The 21,653-nt window shown below is 35.1% G+C and overlaps 4 protein-coding genes across 6 annotated transcripts in view; 3 read left to right on the plus strand and 1 right to left on the minus strand.

The window, feature by feature from the left end:
- Positions 1-4,359, minus strand: part of LOC111462590 (methyl-CpG-binding domain-containing protein 8-like) — a 5,151-nt gene extending 792 nt beyond the window's left edge. Inside the window, exon 1 of the mRNA XM_023106214.1 lies at positions 3,613-4,359. Within this exon, the coding sequence (XP_022961982.1) occupies positions 3,641-4,300 (660 nt within the window). The 5' untranslated portion in view covers positions 4,301-4,359 and the 3' untranslated portion in view covers positions 3,613-3,640. The remainder of the gene's footprint in view (positions 1-3,612) is intronic.
- A 2,053-nt stretch (positions 4,360-6,412) lies between these two features.
- On the plus strand, positions 6,413-10,639 carry LOC111462579 (probable pectin methyltransferase QUA2). Of its 2 annotated transcripts, XM_023106195.1 has the most exons (10): positions 6,413-6,798; positions 7,064-7,691; positions 7,774-7,906; positions 8,008-8,248; positions 8,410-8,635; positions 8,731-8,903; positions 8,983-9,286; positions 9,382-9,517; positions 9,884-10,071; positions 10,361-10,639. In XM_023106195.1, exons 2-9 carry the CDS (start codon positions 7,078-7,080, stop codon positions 10,043-10,045), a joined length of 1,989 nt encoding a protein of 662 aa, XP_022961963.1. In that variant the 5' UTR covers positions 6,413-6,798; positions 7,064-7,077; the 3' UTR covers positions 10,046-10,071; positions 10,361-10,639. The 2 variants fall into 2 exon arrangements, with proteins under 2 accessions (XP_022961963.1, XP_022961962.1); XM_023106194.1 differs by lacking the exon at positions 10,361-10,639 and having other exon boundaries at positions 9,884-10,238.
- Positions 10,640-12,821: 2,182 nt separating this feature from the next.
- Positions 12,822-15,127, plus strand: LOC111462586 (RNA-binding protein 38-like). 2 transcript variants are annotated; one of them, XM_023106208.1, is made up of 6 exons: positions 12,822-13,204; positions 13,277-13,415; positions 13,503-13,626; positions 13,844-13,886; positions 14,179-14,455; positions 15,010-15,127. In XM_023106208.1, the coding sequence occupies exons 1-6, from the start codon at positions 13,013-13,015 to the stop codon at positions 15,072-15,074; spliced, it is 840 nt and encodes a 279-aa protein (XP_022961976.1). In that variant the 5' UTR covers positions 12,822-13,012; the 3' UTR covers positions 15,075-15,127. The 2 variants fall into 2 exon arrangements, with proteins under 2 accessions (XP_022961976.1, XP_022961977.1); XM_023106209.1 differs by having other exon boundaries at positions 14,206-14,455.
- Positions 15,128-19,688: 4,561 nt separating this feature from the next.
- LOC111462584 (protein EXORDIUM-like) lies at positions 19,689-20,822 on the plus strand. The gene has a single exon (XM_023106206.1). It carries the CDS (start codon positions 19,745-19,747, stop codon positions 20,687-20,689), a length of 945 nt encoding a protein of 314 aa, XP_022961974.1. The 5' UTR covers positions 19,689-19,744; the 3' UTR covers positions 20,690-20,822.
- The last annotated feature ends 831 nt before the right edge of the window (positions 20,823-21,653 follow it).

Raw genomic sequence — 21,653 nt, forward strand, 5'->3', positions numbered from 1 at the left:
AAAAAAAAAAAAAAAAAAAAAAAAAAAAAAAAAAAAAAAAAAAAAAAAAGCCTAACTAAAGTAGAGGCTCCAATCAAGTAAAAGAAGACCTATCGATAATCTCGCAGAGTTACGTTCCTCACATTAGGATTTAGTAGTAGCGGGTCCTGTTGTCACAAGCGAATCTTAAACAACTTCGTCTCTTGTCTACGAAGCATCCTTACAAACTTACTCAAGAGTGAATGTGTTGAGAATTGTTGGTGGGGAGTCCCACATCGACTAATTAAGGGGATGATCACGAGTTTATAAGAAAGAAATACATCTCCATTGATATGAGGTCTTTTGGGGAAAACAACAACAAAGTCACGAGAGCTTATGCTCAAAGTGGACAATATTATATCATTGTTTAGAGTCATGTCCTTAACTTAGTCATCTCTATAAAATCCTCAAATGCCAAACAAAGAAGTTGCGAGCTTCAAAAGTGAAGTAAAAAAATGACTCAAGTGTCGGACAAATGGTGTACTTTGTTCAAGGGCTCCAGAGAAAAGAGTCGAGTCTCAATTAAGGGGAGGTTATTTGAGGGCTCCATAGGTCTTAGGAGAGACTCTATAATGTACTTTGTTCGGGGGCTCTAGAGAAAGGAGTCGAGAGTCTATGGTGTACTTAGTTCAGGGAGGATTGTTGAAGATGGTTGGTAGAGAGTCTCACATTTGGCTAATTAAGGGGATAATCATGGGTTTATAAATAAAGAATACATCTTCATTGGAATGAGGCATTTTGGGATAACCTTAAACATACGAGAGCTTATGCTCAAAGTGGACAATATCATACCGTAATACCCTATAAGGACATATATAAGGAAAATGAACCTAATAGATATATAAGGAAAATGTTGTTGGGTGTCTTGATGTGTAGAGGTATTCTTATAATATACAATAAATCATGAGTTTAATACTCAAAGCTGAATTCTTTTGAAATTTTCCTAACATGAACTTTCAATTTGAACATTCTTCCTCTGTAACCAACCTTTTCCAGTTAAGAAAAGTGAGCAACCAAATCCAACATAGTACTTTGGAATTATTAGTTTTTGTGATGAACAGAGTAAAATGTATGATGTTTCGATAGAAAATTGTTGGACCTAGACACCAGAGAAAGCTTTAGTGTGGGAAATACTAAACTGACTCAAAAAGAAAACATCTAAACCCAACCAAACAAGCATCCAATATAAGTAAAAGAATCGGTATCCACAAAAATAGTATTGTCCAAACGAGTTAGCAACAAATCTTCATCCCATATTTTATTATAATTTATGTTTGTTCTTGTAAGGAAAGCCTCTTTCTTTTTCTTTCTTTCCTATTAAGGGTAAGATGTTTTGTGGGTAATTGTCTTTGTGTATTATGTAGGAAATGGCACTCCCACTCAACTTGCCATCGTCCGAAGGACCTCGCGGAGGGATGGAGAACCCGAATCCGTGCTCCTTCTTGGGAGCTGCCGGGGACTTTTAGCTGTAGAGTACTTTTTTAAGTTCCAATTATCTTTGGGTAAAAAAAATTAACTTTATTGAAGAACAAAAGGTTAATTGATTGTTAAATTATAGACTACTTTACTCCACTTATTCCTTTTTTTTCACGCTTCAAAGTGAATAGAATCTATTTTAACTGATATAAGCAATTGGATATAATCTTATCACAGATACTAGTGGAGAAACACCTTCCAACATCAAACACATATATCTTATTCTCACGCATCAATTTCTCAGAATGCCCATTAAAGTTCACGTCTAGTCTAATTTTCTAAAGTGGGAATAATTTGGCCAATATTATGCTTGTTTCCACACAATTTTTTTAAAAAAGGTTTCCTTCTTCTTAAGAACACATCTATTTTCAAAACCAAAATCAAGTTTTCAAAATTGATTTTTAAAAACATGTTCAAAAAGTAGGTTATAAAGCAAGAAAGCTATAAGTAAAAGTAAAAGTAGCGATTCTAAGCTTGATTTAAAAAGGAAAAACAGAAGATAGAAAACAAAATACTTATAAGATTCGGCTTCACATGTCCATTGCAAAGGTGTTTGTTTGTTGGGATTTCTTTGAGCTAAATTTTCGTTTTTAAAGCTTAAATGAAGATAGCCTTAGTTCCTCCATTAAAGTGCGTCTCCAAGACGTCCGTGTGTGCAAACATTCAGCCCCACATTACATGATGATGCCGACACTTAGCATAAAGCGACAAATGGTACACAGTTCACACTCGCTCTAACTAAAAATCACAGAAACTTGGAGAAACCGAGGGCAGCTACCGCACGCACTCTCCACATTTAGGACACTCTCTCTAAACGTCTTAATATCTAGTGGTAGAGTGACATAATTGATTATTTACCCCAAGATGTTACAAATGTTACCTACCTTAAGCATTGCCTCTAGGCCCAACCCTCACCCTCTACATTTCAATTGGTCAAGCAGCTTCGAGCTCAACCCTTGACTCTATTATCTGACCTTCCGCTCTTTGACTCTATTACCTGACCTTCCCCTCTTTTTCTTCTTCTTTAAGAAAAAGAGTAACTTTTAATGGAACTACCTTTGTTAATTAATTTGTTATTAATATTTTATAATTTTTAGTGTCTAGGCTGGCTTCCACCTACTTTAACTAATTTTAGAATGCAACAATCTACCTCTCCAATATTTGATTACCAAGAAAACTTTCCAATATTTGATTACCAAGAAAACTTATATAGGATTGGATGGTTGATAATGGTGAGTTATATTTGATTTTGAAATGTACAACTTCACATTCCTATCGGCATGGTATCCTGATGGTACGATTCCTCTGTCACCTCAAAATGAAAGGAGTGATCTCGTAGTTCTTGGTCTGTGACAATTCCTATAGCATGTTATCCTAATGGCACGATCCCCAGAATGAAAGGTGCGACCTCATAGTTCCTGGTCTTGACAATTCCTATAGCATAGTATCCTAATGATACGATCCCTCCAACATCCAGAATGAAAGGGGTGATCTTATAGTTCTTGGTCTGTGACAATTCCTATAGCACGGTATCCTAATGGTACGATCTCTCACCCAAGAATGAAAGGAGTGATCTCATAGTTCCTAGTTTGTGAAGATACAAGATGAGGATCGTGTATATGTACATATATATATATATATATAGCTCGAGATTCTAATGCTCAATCTCGAGGAAGTTTAACATCAATGACAAAATTCAGTGAACTAACAAGTAAAAAATGAAAAAATAAGTCGGAGATTCTGCAAACAAATATTATCAAAATATATAAATTCAGATCCAAAGAGGCTCAGCATGTATATCAATATAAAATAAATAAGAAAATAAATGCATGAAAAAGAAAATGACAATTCAAGAACTGATATTTAGAATTACTATGCTGCTAGACATTTAAAGAAGATAACTAACTATTAATTCAAGTTTTATTTAATCACGTAATAGATTATTAATTAAATTTAGTTTAATAAATAAGACTGTACTTATTTATTAAAAAAATTGAAAAACCTAAATAAATGATGAATATTTTTTTTTTTCTTTTTTTTTTTAAATATATATATATAAATAAAGTAAGAAAAATAATCAATCAAATTTAAAGAACGAACGATAATAATTTATCTTACATTTACAGGTCGATCGAAGAGGCCAGGTTCACAGCATTACCATTACGATCTCCTCCTCCTCCGCCGCCGCCCGTTTTTCACAGCCGCTTTTGGAGTTCGGAGCGGCATTTCCATTACGCTGAGCAAACCGATTGCTGTCCTTCCGCGGTCGCCCTCTCCGCCGCTTAATCGGACCATAACTGCTATCGATAATATCAACAGGAATACTCTGGAAAATGGCGTAGGAAGAATCAGGTACTGATTCGTCGTAAATGTGGTTAACAAGGACCAGGTCCTCATCTCCGTCGCCGTAGCTGTCGTTGACGGCACAATGAGAATCTCCAACGAAGAGTTGCTTCAAGCGAGTAACAATCTGAGCGCTGCCTACATCTAGGCGGTGGGAGGATTGGGACCGAAATGTGGAGGAGGACGAGGAGGAAGAAATTTGGGGCTTGCGAGGGGCTAAACGGAGGCGAGAATAGGTTTGTTTTCGGCTACCGGCGGACTCGTTGAAGACAGATCGATCAATTTTGGGGATTAGAACGTCGTCGTCGCTGTTGGATTGGGAGGTTGAAGAAGAAGATGAGGAGAAGAAACGAGAAAGACAATAGAGGTCGGATTGGGAGAGGCGACGGAGATCTATGATCGGCAGAGTGTTCATGCGAAGACTGTCGTTGGAAGGGGAAGCAACCATAGTTGTGGAAGCCATGGATATGACATGAGCTCCTGTAAATTGCGAAGAAAAAGTAGGGAGAGAGACAAGCGAAAGGAGAGTGGGGAACCGATTTCAAAATGGGCCTTGGCCCAACTTTTTCCTAGTGGGCCGACCCAATATCAATGATTATTATTATTATTAACATATTTAAAGTTTTTTTTTTTATTTATTTTAATTTTGAGATTTTTTCTTCCTATCTTCTCCTCAATTTAAACTAACCCTTATGATGGTTCGTGTAAGAACTCAAGTCCACCGCTAACAAATATTATCCACTTTGACCCATTATGTATCGCCATCAACCTCACGATTTTAAAACACTATACTGTAGGAATGTTTCCACATCTTTATAAAAAATGCTTCGTTCTGCTCTCCTGCCAACGGGGATCTCACAGTCCACCCTCATTGGGGGCCAGTGTCTTTGCTGGCACACTGACTCATGTCGGGTTCTGGTACAATTTGTAAGACTCCAAGTCAACCTCTAGCAAATATTGTCCATTTTGGTCAACATCAGCCTCACAATTTTAAAACACGTATGCTAGAGGGAGGTTTCCACCCCCTTATAAACAATGTTTCATTCCACTTCCCGACCAACATGGGATCTCACAATCCACCCCCATTGGGGGCCAGCGTCCTCGTTGGCACTCCCTCATGTCTGGCTTTTATACCATTTGTAAGATCCCAAGTCCACCTCTAACAAATATTGATATATTAAATATATACTCAATGTATTAAATTTTGTTTATTTACAAACGTCTTTTTATAACGTAAATTCATGATATGAATGCAAATATACGAGATTTATTATTTTATTGAACGAATCAAAATTTAGAGCATTATTAAATCGGGGCATAAAGGGACCACTTGACAGTTAGGCATTACTATGGATGCAGCAAGCAAGTAAATGCTTAGATGCCCTTTACCATATGTCACGAAATAGAAATAATTAAATAATTTAAACTTTATAATTTTTTTGAAATATAAAGTAAAAAATAATAATTCAAATATTTGGATTTTCATCATACGAACCCTTCACATGGATTGATGAGCGTGACTGAATTGAATTTGGGACTATATACATTGAACCCCATGAGGAGGAACATTTAAATTTAATGTATTGTTTTCAAATTTTATTATATAAATATTAAAAAAAATTAGTGTATTAAATTTAAACAAGACTCATTTATTTATTATTATTATTGCTAATATATATATATCGGATAAAGTGACCATATAAAACTAGTAGGTTAAGCGCAAATATATATATATATATATATATATATATATATATATTATTATTATTATTATTATTATTTTTTGGGTTTAGGGTGTATATATTATTCTATTTGACTTATTACGTATGTTTGTAATGCTGAAATAAATTTTTATATAATAAATGTTTTATTCCTGTTTTTAGATGGATGTGAGATTTTTTCGGCCCGGAAAAATATATATATATATATATGTATAAACGTTTAATAGTTACATTATTAGTATATATTATTCTGTTTGACTTATTACGCATTGTATTCATGCTCACAGTTTTAAAATAATTTTGATAGAAATAAAATTTTATATAATAAATGTTTTATTCTTATTTTCAGATCGATGTGAGATTTCATAATCTACCGATAAAAAATATATATATATTTATTTATTTATTTTGCTTTTAAAAAACATAACTTTAAAATTAATCATTCAAGGGAAAGCGGCCACAGGAGGAAAAGAAAAAAAAAACATTTTGTGTTGGGGTCCACCATTCGGGGATTCTTTCCTGTCGGCGGGCCGTAGTACCGACACGTCACTCGCATTTTTAAATTTATTATTTTCGTAAATACAGATTATTTATTAATTTGTTAATAATTATTCTTCTATTTTCTTTTTTTCTTATAAATTTAACCTTTAAAAAAATATATATCAATTTTATTTTTTCATATTTATATATTTTTTAACTTTTTTTTTTTTGTTCTTATCAAACTTTGATGGATTAACATTTTTTATAAGATTGTTTTTCTTACAAAATTATCAAATAATTTTTACAAAATTGATTTATTATTATTATTATTATTATTTTTTTTTACAACAGTTGATTTTTGTTTTTTTGTCATAAATTTGTTCATTAATTTCCAACTCATAAAATTAAGTAGAGGGATTTATGAACGCAATCATAAATTGAAGTGAAAATTTATAGAATTTCGGGAAATAATGTGGAGGCGGGTGAATTAAGAAGTTCTTCTCTCATTCATTACGTGATATATATATATATATATATATATTCAATTGCATGTGGATTCATCGTCCTAAGGATATATAAAATACAAATTTATGAGCAGAAGCTGGATCTGTGCAGAATCTCCTCGTTTTACTCTACTCTTCTACTCAATCGAACCCTTTCATACTCATTTCTGAATCAAGAACTTGAAGCTGTAATCAAATCAATCCGTTCATAGTCGCTCCCTAATTTCTGAGTTTTTTTGTTCTTTTCACTCTTCCAGGTATGTTGATTTCGTCTTGTTTTCCTCTTTTTTCCACTGTGTTTCGTATTTGATTCGATTATCATCGGATAGATTGTTTGCTTATTGAGAATTGCTCTTTCTTCCGCTGGCATGGATCTTTCTTTTCGATTTAGCTTCTCGCATTCGTAAACGTTATGGCGTATGAATTAATAGCATCGGAAACTTTTAGATATATTTCTTAGTTCTAAGCTGTTTATCTGAGGAATTTTTAGTGATTATGTTGTTTTTCATTTGGTTTCCGAAGTTTTCGGGTTGAGAATGTTGAAGCCCTTGCACCGAGGTGTTTCTGGGACAAGGATCTGTGAGGGTAGCCGTGACTTAAATGGAACTGAGAAGGGAGATTTTGATGCGAAGTGTTCTTCATATGAAAGTGATGAAATGTTTAGGTTCTTGTCTGATTCGTTCGTATTGGGAACTCTAAGAAATCAGCACAAGTTAGCTAAGCAAATGTTGAGCTTCAGCATACCGTTGATTGTTATTGTAATCTTCTTTGGATTGTTTTGGTGGTCTGTATCTATTTCGACGTCATCCAGACTTCACGCAGCTCGTAGTTACGATAAAATTCAAGAACAGGTTGTTTTATACCTTTCTGAGATTGGGGAGCTTGCTCTTGGTCCTTCAAGGTTAAGAGAATTGGAGTTTTGTTCCCAAGATTTTGAAAACCATGTTCCTTGTTTTAGTGCTCGAGAAAACCCTGACTCAGGATATGCCGATCGTTCTTGTGAGCTAGAACCAAAGCAAAATTGCATTGTACCACCTCCTGTGAAGTACAGGGTTCCTCTTAGATGGCCCATTGGAAGAGATGTTATCTGGTTTGCGAACGTAAAAATGACTGCTGACGAAGTCCTCTCTTCAGGAAGCATGACCAAGAGGTTGGTCTGTAGATTAGCTATTCTTGTCTCTTTAGTTGATGTGATGACTGTCTGAATATGAACAATAGTTTTGTGTTTACAGGATGATGATGATGGAGGAAGAGCAGATATCGTTCCGTTCTGATTCTTCGATGTTTGAAGGGATCGAAGATTACTCCCACCAAATTGCAGGGATGATTGGGCTGAGAAATGTATCTAATTTCATACAAGCTGGAGTAAGTAAATGTACATTAGAGCTAGCAAGCTTAGCTCAGATCATTAGTCCGTTCACCTGTCCAATATCATGGTCGACGTGCTGATCCTGAAAATTTTGCAGATAAGAACTATTCTTGATATTGGATGTGGCTATGGTAGCTTTGGAGCTCATCTCTTTTCGAAACAGCTTTTGACCATGTGCGTAGCAAATTATGAAACATCTGGCAGTCAAGTTCAACTAACGCTCGAGCGAGGTCTTCCTGCAATGCTAAGTACTTTTGCTTCAAAACAGTTGCCATATCCATCTTTCTCCTTTGATATGGTTCATTGTGCGCAATGTGGTATCGATTGGGACCTAAAAGGTATCAGTCAAAACTTAATACTTCTCATGATATTGTTTATGCAAAAACTGTGTGTTACGGGCATGGGACGCGTAATTCTTTAGTTTTAGAGCCTTGATTTTGACTAGAACACGATTCTCAATAGGGCTTCATTGAATATATCAATTGATCACTTGGTACAGATGGTATCTATTTAACTGAAGTCGACAGAGTCTTAAGGCCCGGCGGATATTTTGTTTGGACGTCACCAATTGCCGATGCTCAGAGCTTCCTTCACAACAAAACCAATCTGAAAAAGTGGAACGCTGTTCGTGATTTTACCGAGAGCCTCTGCTGGGAAATGCTGTCCCAACTAGACAAAACTGTGGTATGGAAAAAAACTAGCAAATCAAGCTGTTATCATTCGAGGTACCGCCGTTTATGGAAATTTCTATTGGTGGTCGTTAAATTTTTCTATAGACAAGTTATCCTGATCTTTTGCGATACGCTGCTTGCAATTTTAGGAAGCCTCGTTCGGGTCCTCCACTATGTAGTAAAGGCCATTATGTCGAATCTCCATATTATCGTCCTCTCGAAAACTGCATTGGTGGAACAAAAAGCTCTAGGTGGTTTCCTGTTGAACAGAGGACATGGCCTTCTAGAGCTAACTTAAACAAGAGTAAACTTGCTGTTTATGGTAATCATGGTGTACTAAGGATGAATTTCTTCATCACTGGACGTCTTTACTTGTTTACGAAGTTTAAGTTTTTTCTCAGGAGTACAACGGGAAGATTTTGCTGAAGATTCCATGAAATGGAAAATGGCCGTCAATGATTATTGGCCTCTTATGTCGCCACTGATATTCTCAGATCACCCGAAGAGACCCGGCGATGACGATCCTACGCCCCCATATAACATGCTGCGTAATGTGCTAGACATGAATGCTCAGTTTGGAGGATTTAATTCAGCCCTGTTGGAATCTGGCAAGGATGTATGGGTCATGAATGCAGTTCCAACAACTGGATCTAATCACCTTCCATTGATCGTCGACAGAGGCTTTCTTGGTGTATTACACGATTGGTACTACTATTACTTTGAATGTCGAGTACACCGTATAATTCGAATACAGTCTACCTGTTCCTTCCTGTTTATGAATTTATTCTCTTCCCTTTCAGGTGTGAAGCATTCCCTACATATCCAAGAACATACGATATGGTGCACGCAGACGGTATTTTATCCCTTGAAGCTTTACGACATCGTTGCAGTATGCTTGATCTGTTATCCGAGATCGATCGGTTACTTCGTCCTGAGGTAATCATTCTACATATAATTATCATACATAGACACAACTATAATTACTCCAGTTTTGTTCGTGGTTTAGGTGGGTCCTTGCAAGTGACCTAATAAGATATCCCAAATTTTCATAATCATATCAGATCTTGTCTGTGGTTTTATGTGCCGTAAACTATAAGCTTTAAGCAGCTAATCTTAAATGCTCATGAAATAATAAATGCATTAATGTTAAAGGTAAAGGTAAGCCATTGATGCAACAGAGATTCAAGTAATCAACATTGTGGTCTCCTGAATTTCTTCATTGAATCCAATCACCATGTTAAATCAAATGCTGGCTGGTTCTTTCAATGTTATGATAATGTGATTGTTTATGATGAACTACAGGGTTGGGTGATAATACACGACACCACGAACCTCATCGAATCGGCAAGAATGTTAACGACGCAGCTGAAATGGGATGCTCGAGTTATCGAGAGCGATAGCAACATGGACAAGAGGCTGCTTGTCTGCCAGAAACCATTCTTAAAGAAGATAGCGAATTCCTAACGAGTTTCGATCAAGGAAAATTAGGTTGAGGAATGAATTCGACTTGCAGTTCATAGATTAACCAAATTGTAGAAAATATATTGGAAAAAAAAAGGTTAAATTTTACATAATTTATTAATGAATTGTTCTTTTCATTATTGCAATAATCTATACATTTGAAAATAGCTGCAAAAATCCAACTGGTGGCTCAAAAGACGACAAAAGACAAACGGATTAATCCACCTTAGGACAGCAACTGCCAATTCATTTCTCAGTTGTCTGCATCAAAGCTCGTCTTTTTCTCGAATATTCACTGCAATCTCTCTTTTTTCGGGCATTTATCGGCAATTCTGATTGGAAGATGATTTTAAAGTAACGGTAGGAGAAGAAGGTGACGTCGTTGAGGTAGAAAGTTCCAAGAATCATAGCTCCGGCTTCTTCTGTGCCAGCTATACTTCCTATGCATTCATCAGGTCCAGCTACTTGCACTCGCTGCCAACTTGCTAGCAGCACCTCCGCCTCTGTAGCTACCAAATCCCTTGGTCAATGGCTTGACTAATGCACTAATGTCCTGACTCGAGATTTGAAAATGAGAAGGTGTATTATCATTGTATTGCTTAATCTCTTGGTGCATCAGGCCCCTAAACTTTTAATTTTATGTTCTAACATGTTTAAAACTTCTTAAAATTAAACGATCTATCATATAAAAATTAAATTTTAGTTCTAATCAAACTCTAAACTTCCAATTCAATACCCAATATGCTCGTGAATTCACATAAAATAACAATGATCAAGGTAGATCGAGATTCCATAAAAAAAGATATATATAAAGCTTAGTCAAATATAGCAAATAATGTGGTTCTCATATGGGTCATGTGCATGTGGGACTATATAATATAATATAATATATATATATATATAGACAAAATAATGACATTTCCATTAATGTCATCAACAAATTTATATCAAAACACGATCTAAATTTATATGAAAATTAAATAAATTGAGAAAGTTAGATCCAAACGGAATTTTATTTTGGTCCCTAAAATTTTAAAATATTTATATTAGTCCTCGAAATTTCTTCCATTTTTATTTTCAAACTCTAAAAAATTTAAATTTAATTTGAATGAAGATTTGGAGTCATATTTATAGCTATGATAATTGTGCCACTAACTTCTTTTGCACATGCAATAATGAGCGTGATTGAAGGCTTTTTTAAGGATGTCTTTTGGCTTTGACCTTCATCCCATTTAGCACTAAAACGTTACACCAATCATCCTTTCACGATTCCCCAGTTCGATTCAATTTATGATTAGACTTTATCGATAATCAAGTTGTGACAGTTGGTAAAAATACACATAGATCTAGCAAGTCGATTAAGACCCGATAAAAGTAATTATTTTAATCAAATTAATAAACTTAAATTAAAACTTCATCACAAATACGAGTACAGCTCAATTATAGCTCAATTGACATAAAACACGTCATTTTAAAAAAATGGTAAGATTCAAATTTGTTATTATTTATATTATTATTATTAAAAAAATAAAATGGTCAACTATTTTTTTTAGTGAGTATATATGAATTATTATATAAAATGTCAAAAGATTGAAATTAAGATATATATGACTTTATTGCAATAATATAAAGCTTATTAAAATTAAATTTATATAAATAAAAATGGTAAAAAGTAGAGAAAGCTTGAATTTTGAATTATATGATTATATTAAAAACTAAAATTAAGCTATAAAAAATAAATAAATAGGAGAAAAACATAATTAAATATATTATAATTATATAAATAAATTATTAAATAAAAATGAGTTAATTATTTAAACACAAAATTTTGGTCGGCCTTAGTGCCCAAATTGCCAAATAGATACGCCCAACTATATTAATAAACTCTATTTTATTTAAGTTGACCATTTTATTTGATAATTAATTAATTTATTTTATTTTAAAAAACTAAACAAAGTAATTAAGAATAATTTTAAAAAAAGTTATCACTGATTTTATTTCTTTAATTTATTTTTTAAAATTTGAATTTGGAGAGATGATAACGCGTAAAGAAAATATATAAACACAAATTTTAAATTAAAAAATAATTAATAATTTTTTTAAATTAAACTTACCAACACTATTTTCAATTAATTGATTTTTTTTAATTCAATTTATTCATAAAAGAACAAATAATTTTTTTAGAAATAAAAATTAGATATACTTTTTTTTTTATTATTATTATAAAAAAGGAAAGTTTTTTTTATTTATTTTATTTTTTTTTTTTTTAAAAAAAATTTAGTGACAGAGACATCTCGTAATTGGAGTTGTTTGTTTAGCTGACAAAAGTAGGTAAATTGGGTAGTGGTTGCTGTTAACAACCCAAACTATTTATTTCTATTCTCATAAAAATAAAATAATTTCGTTTCCATTTAAAAATAAAAAAAACACTCGAGAATACGACCGACCCAAATTAACCCGAAAATAGAGTTACAATCCAACTCGAGAAATAAAGTTAGTTTGTGAAATCTATTTGAATCGCTTGTGTCACCAACTCAACCAATCCAAAATTTTAAATTGCTATTTTTTTTTTAATTTAACCCGTTTTTTAATAATTATTATTAACCAAATTACTATTTTTCAATTTTTTAAAAAAATTTCATTTAAATTAAATTAAATTAAGAGAGAGAAATAGAATTATCCAGCTCATTTAACAATTTTATTTAACTAAATTTAATTTTGAATAAAAAAATAAAACAATAATTCTAATTACCGGCGCGATAGTCTCTGTTCACAGCTGTTAATTAACGGACATTGCAAGAGGCCAACAACATCGACCCTTTTCAGTTCCAGAATTACAATTCCTCTCCCATGGCCGCCGCCATCTCTCCATAAATCCCTTCCCATTTGTCTCATTCATGAACAACATCACCGGCCGCTTCCCTCTCCGCCGTACTCCGCCTTCCTCCTCCTCTTAAACATCCGGCGGCCATGGCTGAAAATTTCTCCAACACTCACCCGCCGCCCTTCGGCGACACCACCTGGACCAAACTCTTCGTCGGAGGCCTCGCCTGGGAGACACAATCCGATGAAATGCGCGCCTTCTTCCAACAATTTGGGGAAATTCTTGAAGCTGTCATAATCCGTGATAAGAACACCGGCAAATCCAAAGGCTACGGATTCGTAAGTGTTCCTTAATTCCTTCGATTTGTCGTTTTTTTTTTTAAATTTAATTTTTTTGTTCCAATTAATTAGGTCACTTTTAGAGATCCTGATTCGGCTAGAAGGGCGTGTGCTAATCCTAATCCGATTATTTGTGGGAGGAGGGCTAATTGTAACATCGCCGCCTTCGGCCGGGCTCGTCCTCCGCCGCCGCCGCCGCTGCTACTTGGAGGTTTCCACCCCGATCGCCTTCCGTACCTGAATTTACTTTCGTTAATTTTTTAATTGGTTGACATTTTAAATCGGTGGAATTGTACAGGACGGAATCAAATTGGGAATCTTCAAACTACAAGTGCGGCTGCAGGGTCTTACGGTGGGTTACTGACGCCGTATCCTCCGCCGCCGTCGCCGCCGCCGCCGCAGATCATGTTCCCAGCATATAGGTACGTTTGCATGGTCCTGCAACACCCAACAGTGTTTTGGACGGCGACAACTTTTTAAGGAAAAACCATTTTGCTGGACAAGAAGTCAAATGTTTATCCAATTTCCGGAAAAAAAAAAAAAAAAAAAGCTTGTTCTTATCCTTTTTATTTTTTATTATTTTATTATTTTTTTAATTTTTTAATTTTTTAATTTTTTAATTTTAATTTTTTGTTGCAGATACCGATCCTACGCCCCAAATTACACACTTCCTTACCATCAAGTAGGCCATTTGCTCTTAATTTTCAGTTTTTTTTTTTTAATTTTTATTTTGGTCCCACAACTTTTTCTATTTTTAATTTTTTTAATATCTATTTTAATTCTTCCACGGTCAATTATTGACATAATTTTCACCCTCATCATTGTACTGACCTAAACAAAGTGAAACTTGGATCTCGACCCAATGAGCATAAGATACTATTTGACTCTAGATAGGTTGACCTAATGTTTAATAGCCAATTCCATGGTTCACATTAAGCTTGATTCATTGGACTAACATGTACTTGTTTTGACAGGCTATTTATAACCCACAACTTCAATCGGCTCAGTTGTACCCGCAGTCGCCATGTTCTTCTTCTTATGGCTATGGCTATGGCTATCCTTCTTCTTCTTCACCGTCACCAAGGGGAGCATTTCCCGTACATGGCTACGGGCATGGCCATGGCCATGGCCATGATCCTTCTTCTCCATTGTCATCCTCACCATCCTACTTCCCCTACTATACAAATTACACCCACATGCAACAGCCGTTATTCTACGCTCACATGCACCAGATCGCCACTCCCACTACTGGTAAATTTATATAATTCTTCGCTCTTTTAATTAATTAATTTGATATCATTATTCCTCGTTTTAATTGCATCACCAATGATAATGATTATGATTACAAATAGTGTCTCTAACACTCACATGGGTTAACCCTCATCCCATGTGATGAATGAGCTGTCCGTGATCAGAAGTTATTAGGTTTAAGTAATGAATCCTTAAAAATTTATAATAATTTTTTTAATTTTTAAATATATTTAAAAAAAATTTATGGTATTTTTAGACACAGATTTACGTATATTGGATCCGAGAAATCTTCTGAACAAATTCTAAATTTTGAATTAGTCGGGTCATTGACCAAACAATCCGAATACAGTTTACAACGTAACCTTTTATTTTCAGTTTTGGCTAAGTTTGGTTGTCGGGTTATTCTTATATATATATATATATATATAATGTATCACTATCATCGGTTACAGACGTCAATAATTCTTAATATAAAAAGCACGATTAAATTGAGTTGTAATTAATATATAAGTCGAAAGTTAGAAAGCTTATGTATAATTTGAATGTTGGTTCAGGTAGACAGAGTCCAACAGAGACAGAAGGAGGGGCCAGTGGCTCTAATACCCCAAATACTTGTTAGAATTATCTTGTTCATATTATATTATTAATTATAATTATAATTATATTGAACCATATTTTTCTATTTTATTATTTTTCTTAAATATCATCATTTTTTTGAGTTCATCTCTTTCGTTTTAATTAACTTTATTCACTTTTAAAAAAAATAATTTTCACGTTTAAAATATTCATAAATTTTTAAATAACGTAAAAAAGTTTGAAAATAATCTATAATATATCAATAAACAAGTTATATAATGAAGGTAATATTTTTTAGAATTTATGGATATTTTAAAATTATTTTACCAACGGTAAGAATATTTCTGAAGTTTGTAAAAAGTTGAATGTAATCGTATTTTTTATAATATTTTTGTAATAAATACAAAATATTTTTTTAGATTTTTATTTTTTCTTGATGGAGGAACTAAATTATATGAATTTTTTTTTAGAGTTTATGTTTTTTGATTTATTAATTTAGTCTTGAAAATTAATTATTTTAGTTCATTCATTTTTATTTTTATCTAATTTTTTGGATTGAAATTTTAGTATGATATTTTATTTATTAAATTTCTTAAAATAGATTTTTATTGTACATAAAAAAATTATGTTATAGTTATGCAAATATAAATCAAAATAAAAAAGATCCTCGTAATCAAATTAGACCTCCAACCACCTCTTTTTCTCGAACTTACTAAAATCCCGGCGGGTCAAACGAGCGTAAACACCGATAAGTTACAGGATCGTACAACGCCGGCGTATCCTGGATAAGCCCCCTTCCCATATCCACTGGTGAAGAAGCATTTCTGGCCAATAGCATACCGTCGAGACCAACATCAGCGTTGGACAGTAAAGAGCAGTGACGTTTGTGGATCGTAAATGGGCTAGTGAATCGACCAAGCCCACTAACTGAGTCACTGAGTTTTCAAACACATATGAAACTCGAATTCGATTGTCGTCCCAATCATTGTAGGACAAAAATTGCTCATCCACACCTTATAATTATTTTCAAATTTTTTTACGTTATTTTTGAAAGTTCAGCAAAACGAGATATTAATAAATGAAAAAATTATTTTTTTTTAGAATAAAAATATTAGTGAAATTCCAAATATATATTTATTATTTTTTGGAAGTGAAAAAATGAATTGTGATGGGAAATAATAATTGAATTTAAATGGAAAAAGTATAAAGTGAGGACAATAATGGGTTGGGGCAGAAGAATCTGTACGCCAAAATAAAATGTCCTTGCCCTTATCCAAAATGCACTATGGGCTCACACTTCGGGTCGCCTTCCTTCCCGACATGTCGTTCTTTAAACACCGTCACTTTTTGCTTTGAACCATGTGAAAGAACGAGACTTTTAGATCTAAATTATATAAATTTAAAAAAAAATCTCAAAAACTATAGGAATCAAGGATTGCCTCTCGATGATTATAAAAGTAAATAAAACTTGTTTTGAAACTCGTGATTCGAATTACTCTACAATATAGTTTGATCAAGAATATTTGTGTAACGACCTAGATCCATCGCTAGCAAATATTGTTTTCTTTGAGCTTTCTCTTTCAGGCTTTAAAACGCGTCTGGTAGGGGAAGGTTTCCACACCCTTGTAAATGGTGGTTTGTTCTCCTCCCCAACCAATGTGGGACATCACAATCCACCTCCTTCAGGGCCAACGTCCTTGCTGACGCTCTTTCCTTCCTCCAATTGATGTGGAACCGTCCCCAAATCCACTCCCTTTGGGGCCAGCGTTCTTACTGGCACACTGCCTTGTGTCTACCTCCTTCATAAGGGTGTGGAAATCTTCCCTTATTAGACGCGTTTTAAAGCCTTGAGGGGAAGTCCGAAAAGGAAAGTCCAAAGAGAACATATATTTGCTAGTGGTGGATTTAGGGCGTTACAACTTGAATCACTCTACCATGCAAATCTAAATACAAAAAATGCAACGGAACAAGCTCGTGACAAAATCTTCGTAATAAAGCAATAACATGAATGACTATTTATGATCTTGAAAGTAAACTTTATCGAACTTTTTCATGGTCATCAATGTCACAATAGTCACTCGTTTCATCGTGATGTGATTATAAAATTGGTGTAGATGTATTGAATTCAAAATGGAATGGTTGGGTTTTAAGTTTTTTAATGGGATAGTTTGAGATTCACATGGGCAATGGAATTTGTGGACAGACAGGACATTGATTCATCATCGGAGGCTGTTCTGTTGGGCATCTCATTCCCAACACAACACATCCCACAATATGTTCTTGTCTTGTTTCCTTCAATTATTTGAATTCACATTCAATTTTATAGATGAAGGATTGAATTATGGAGATAGCCATTCCATACTCTAAAAGTTATGTAATTTGCTATTAATAATGGAGTTATGGGGTTGGGAGAATCTCGTGCATTCATTCAAATTCGACAACTTCAAATCGGTACACACACAATCAATGGGTGTAAGAAGTAATGAATGAACGAATATCACATCTGAATAACAGTGATATCGAAAATGACTTTAAAGAATTGATGTGGGGCTCACTCCCAATAATCCTCCAATCGAACAAAGTACATATAAGCCCCCCTCCCCCCTTAAGGCTTATGGAGCTCTCGAATAGTCTCCCCCTTAATTGAGGCTGGACTCCTTTCTTTAGAGCCCTTGAACAAAATACACATTTTGTTCGACACTTTAGTTACTTTTAACTACACCTTCGAGACTCACAATTCTTTGTCGATATTTGAGGATTCTATTGACATAGTTAAGTTTAGGGCATGATTCTAATATCATGTTAGAAATCACGACTCTCCACAATGGTATCATATTGTCCACTTTGAGTATAAGCTCTCGTGGCTTTACTTTGGGCTTCCCAAAAAGCCTCGTACCAATGAAGATAATATTCCTCACTTATAAACTCATAATCTTACCCGGACTCACTTTCAATAATTCTCAACAATATCACTTAATAATCCTCAACAATATCGCTTATTAGCGCGAGCCAAGTGAGGCGTGGCATTGACTTGGGGGCAGGGCAGGCCATGGGACAAATCCCAACAGCCCCACAACCCAAAGGCATTCACCTAAATCGCCTCCACTCTTTATATTGAGCCGTAAATAAATTAATATATATAAAACAACCCAGACAACAAAATTTAAGGATTAGATCTGAAAAAGAAGATAAAGGTTTAATTTAATCCAATTTATATTGTGTTTGTGAAGGGGTTTTGGAGGCAGTCACGAGAGAAGAACAGCTTTTGAGCCACCACGTCACAGACAAAGAGAATCTAAAATTTAGGGTATTTGGTCAAAAACCAATCCCTTATTATCCTCCTCCACTCTCTCCGCCCACCATCGAGCTGACACAGTTCAATTTTCCTTTTAGGCTTATCCTCAAAGTTCTATAGCGCGTTTACTAGAGAGAGGATCTAGTCCTGCTCTGATCAGTGTCATGCATTGTCTAGTGACTTGCTCTTATACCATTTCTAACAACTCAAGTTTACTATAGTAGATATTGTTCTCTTTGAAAATGTGTCTGTTAGGAACAGAGAGAGGTTTCCACACCTTACTACTAAGGAATCTCATATGTTTGGTTGGTAGGATAACTGTCTTCTTTTTTTGGATAAGGTTTACGCTCAATTTTGTTGGATTTACTTTCTTTCTTGTAGCATTTAATACTCCAAATTTATGAATTATTTTGATTTTTGGTCTGAAATTATTCTAAAATTTAAACGATTTACTCGGGAATTATTACGGTTATAAATCATATCAGTGGAGAAATTGATAGATATTTTACTGTTTTTTTTTTAACAGGATAAATAAAAATAACTTTTGGAAAGGAAATTTTGAAATTAGGTTTGGAATTTGAGAATTATTTGGCCTTTGCCAGCTGGGAGGTCCAGTAAGACTTTCACTGGGAGGGGTTACCGGCTACCAGAGTAGCCAATCCACAGGCTCTACGTGGAATTATCACAAGGGAATTAAATTACCAAAAACTGGGAGCGTCAAATATCACGTGCAAGTCACGTGTTTATTACCATTGGATACCGACTACCGATTGCCAGTTGGATTCTTTTACGCCTCTCGATGATGAATTTACACATTCATGCACTGCCTCCAGCCTGTCAATTTCCCTTTTTAAATTTCCCCATTTTGCCCCTACCTCCAACCTTTCTCTCAAGGGTATTATCGACCTTTTAAAAAGTCATGCCTACTGTATCTAAGCTGTAATGCTTTTTGTTCCGTAGCGAAACCAAAACGGAACAAAAAAAAAGAAAAAAAAAAAAGGAAATAATTTCTCCGCTGTAACACACGTTTTCGTTTAAAATCCGGAAATTTTACTTTCCTCTCCCACGGAGTTTTGTAGCACGTGTAAACCACGCTCCAATGGTAACGTGAACTTTACGATAAACTGAAGCGCGTATAGTACACGCGCTTAAAAGAAATTTGCCTAGGGAATTGTTCTCTTTACTTGCTGACCAATCTTTCAGCAATCGTAAATGGGAAGCTAATTTCCACCTCAGCTTCCTGTCCACGCACTTCAATAAACCCACCAAAAATTTTCAAATTTATTTCCATAAATAAAAATAAAATAATAAATAATAATTTTAAAATAAATAAATTTCCACCTGTATATATAAACCCCCTTCAACTCTCATCTTCTCATCCACAACACAGAGTTCATCTTCTTCCTCTGTTCATAAAAATGGCGTCTTTTTCCTCTGCATCAATGATTCCCTTCCTCTTTATAATCTGCTTCTTCCAAATCTCCTCTGCATCCAGGATGCTAAACGATGTCGTTCAGGATCAGATGCTCAAATACCACAACGGCGTTCTTCTCTCCGGCAAAATCAGTGTCAATCTGATTTGGTATGGAAATTTCAAGCCATCCCAGAAGGCGATCGTCTCCGATTTTGTGAACTCCCTGTCGTACTCCCGGTCTCAGGTCGGCGAGCCGTCGGTCACCACATGGTGGAAGATTACAGACAAGTATTACGCAATGTCTTCTAAGAAGAAATCAACTCCTCTGTTTTTGACCTCTGGACGGCAAATTCTCGATGAGAATTACTCGTTGGGGAAATCGCTCACCAACGAGCAAATCGCTCAATTGGCTTCAATGGGTGACCGGAAAAACGCGATTAATGTCGTTTTGACGGCTTCTGATGTCACCGTTGATGGGTTCTGTATGAGTCGATGTGGGACTCACGGCTCTGTATCCCACGGCGGCGCCAAGGGTAAAAATTATAAGTTCGCGTACATTTGGGTTGGGAATTCCGAGACCCAATGTCCAGGGCAGTGTGCTTGGCCATTTCACCAGCCGATGTACGGACCACAATCGCCGCCGTTAATTGCGCCGAACGGCGATGTGGGAATGGACGGTGTTGTTATTAACCTTGCAAGTCTTTTGGCTGGGACTGTCACTAACCCGTTTGGGAATGGCTACTTTCAAGGCCCGGCGGAAGCTCCATTGGAGGCGGCGTCGGCATGTACCGGCGTTTATGGGAAAGGGGCTTATCCTGGTTACGCCGGGGAGTTGTTGACGGACTCCATTACCGGCGGGAGCTATAATGCTAATGGCGCTAATGGAAGGAAGTACTTGCTGCCGGCGTTGTATGATCCTTCCACGGCGGCTTGCTCGACGTTGGTTTGAGGATTTTTGTAAAATTTTAGAGTTATGAGATACGATATGAAATTCGTTGATTTCTTCATTTGTTTGTAGGATCTGTTCTTCGAGGATTATAATAGAAATGGCAAAAAAAAAAATCTTTTATTTGCTTTTCAAATGATTTATTTCGGTATGATTGAACTCGAGCTAAAAAATTTATAATTGTGAACGTACCCAGAGGTTATTAAAGATGTGTAGAGCTAAAGTTCTAACATCTCTTGATTATGAACGTGTAGCGTGGTCCAATCTCGTTGAATAATTGAACTGATTGAGTGGAATCTAGCTGTCAAAATCTAAGACCGAGTGATAAATGAAGAATTTTGAATATTTGTTTGAAAATAATTTTGGAAGTTTGCGTGGGTTTACCTTATAAATGAAGAATTTTTATTTGAATGGATTCTCTTTTTTAGTGTCATTTACACGTTTTGTCAATTCACTCGAGACTAATTGTGTTGGTCTTGTCATCAACTTGGTCCGTTAGTTAGTGGAAATTGGATAGTCCATTGAAACCATGGTCCTAAATCGTGCATAAATCAAGTTTAGGCAGTAGATTATGACTAAGTTGTTTTTTTCGAAGATTAGTGCTACCCCTTGACCTTACTTATTCTTGTCTTTAAGTGAGTTTTCGTAATAAGTAAGCACAACTCGGCTCTTTTCTGGACGATTGGATCGCCTCGGCGGGGTTGCTTTGACTCGACCCTGAAAAGTGCAACACTCCAGAAACTGATCTTGACATAGGTTTAGGGGCAAAACATACCTTGTTTGATAAAGCTCCCTTGGCAATAATTTCACTTTTGATGTTCTGCACGGATGAGTGGAAGAGGTAGCCGAATTAGGATCTAACAATTAGCACAGACACAGAATAGAAAAAATTGATCCTCGAGATGGGCGAGAAAGACGAAAGACAATTTAGCCCTTCATTTGCTGCTGTGGTTTGACATCTAAGTTG

This window comes from Cucurbita moschata, unplaced genomic scaffold, assembly GCF_002738365.1.
Source record: "Cucurbita moschata cultivar Rifu unplaced genomic scaffold, Cmos_1.0 Cmo_Scf00027, whole genome shotgun sequence".
In the NCBI taxonomy this organism is placed as follows: domain Eukaryota; kingdom Viridiplantae; phylum Streptophyta; class Magnoliopsida; order Cucurbitales; family Cucurbitaceae; genus Cucurbita; species Cucurbita moschata.

What these genes read in the sequence shown, in the direction of transcription:
- LOC111462579 (XM_023106195.1), top strand. Translation starts at nt 7,078, where the DNA reads ATGTTGAAGCCCTTGCACCGAGGTGTTTCTGGGACAAGGATCTGTGAG. An exon ending in TCAGGAAGCATGACCAAGAG is followed by an intron (nt 7,692 to 7,773) that starts GTTGGTCTGTAG and finishes TTGTGTTTACAG; the next exon opens with GATGATGATGATGGAGGAAG. An exon ending in TCAAGCTGTTATCATTCGAG is followed by an intron (nt 8,636 to 8,730) that starts GTACCGCCGTTT and finishes TTGCAATTTTAG; the next exon opens with GAAGCCTCGTTCGGGTCCTC.
- LOC111462586 (XM_023106208.1), top strand. Translation starts at nt 13,013, where the DNA reads ATGGCTGAAAATTTCTCCAACACTCACCCGCCGCCCTTCGGCGACACC. An exon ending in ATCATGTTCCCAGCATATAG is followed by an intron (nt 13,627 to 13,843) that starts GTACGTTTGCAT and finishes TTTTTGTTGCAG; the next exon opens with ATACCGATCCTACGCCCCAA. An exon ending in ACACACTTCCTTACCATCAA is followed by an intron (nt 13,887 to 14,178) that starts GTAGGCCATTTG and finishes TTGTTTTGACAG; the next exon opens with GCTATTTATAACCCACAACT.
- LOC111462584 (XM_023106206.1), top strand. Translation starts at nt 19,745, where the DNA reads ATGGCGTCTTTTTCCTCTGCATCAATGATTCCCTTCCTCTTTATAATC.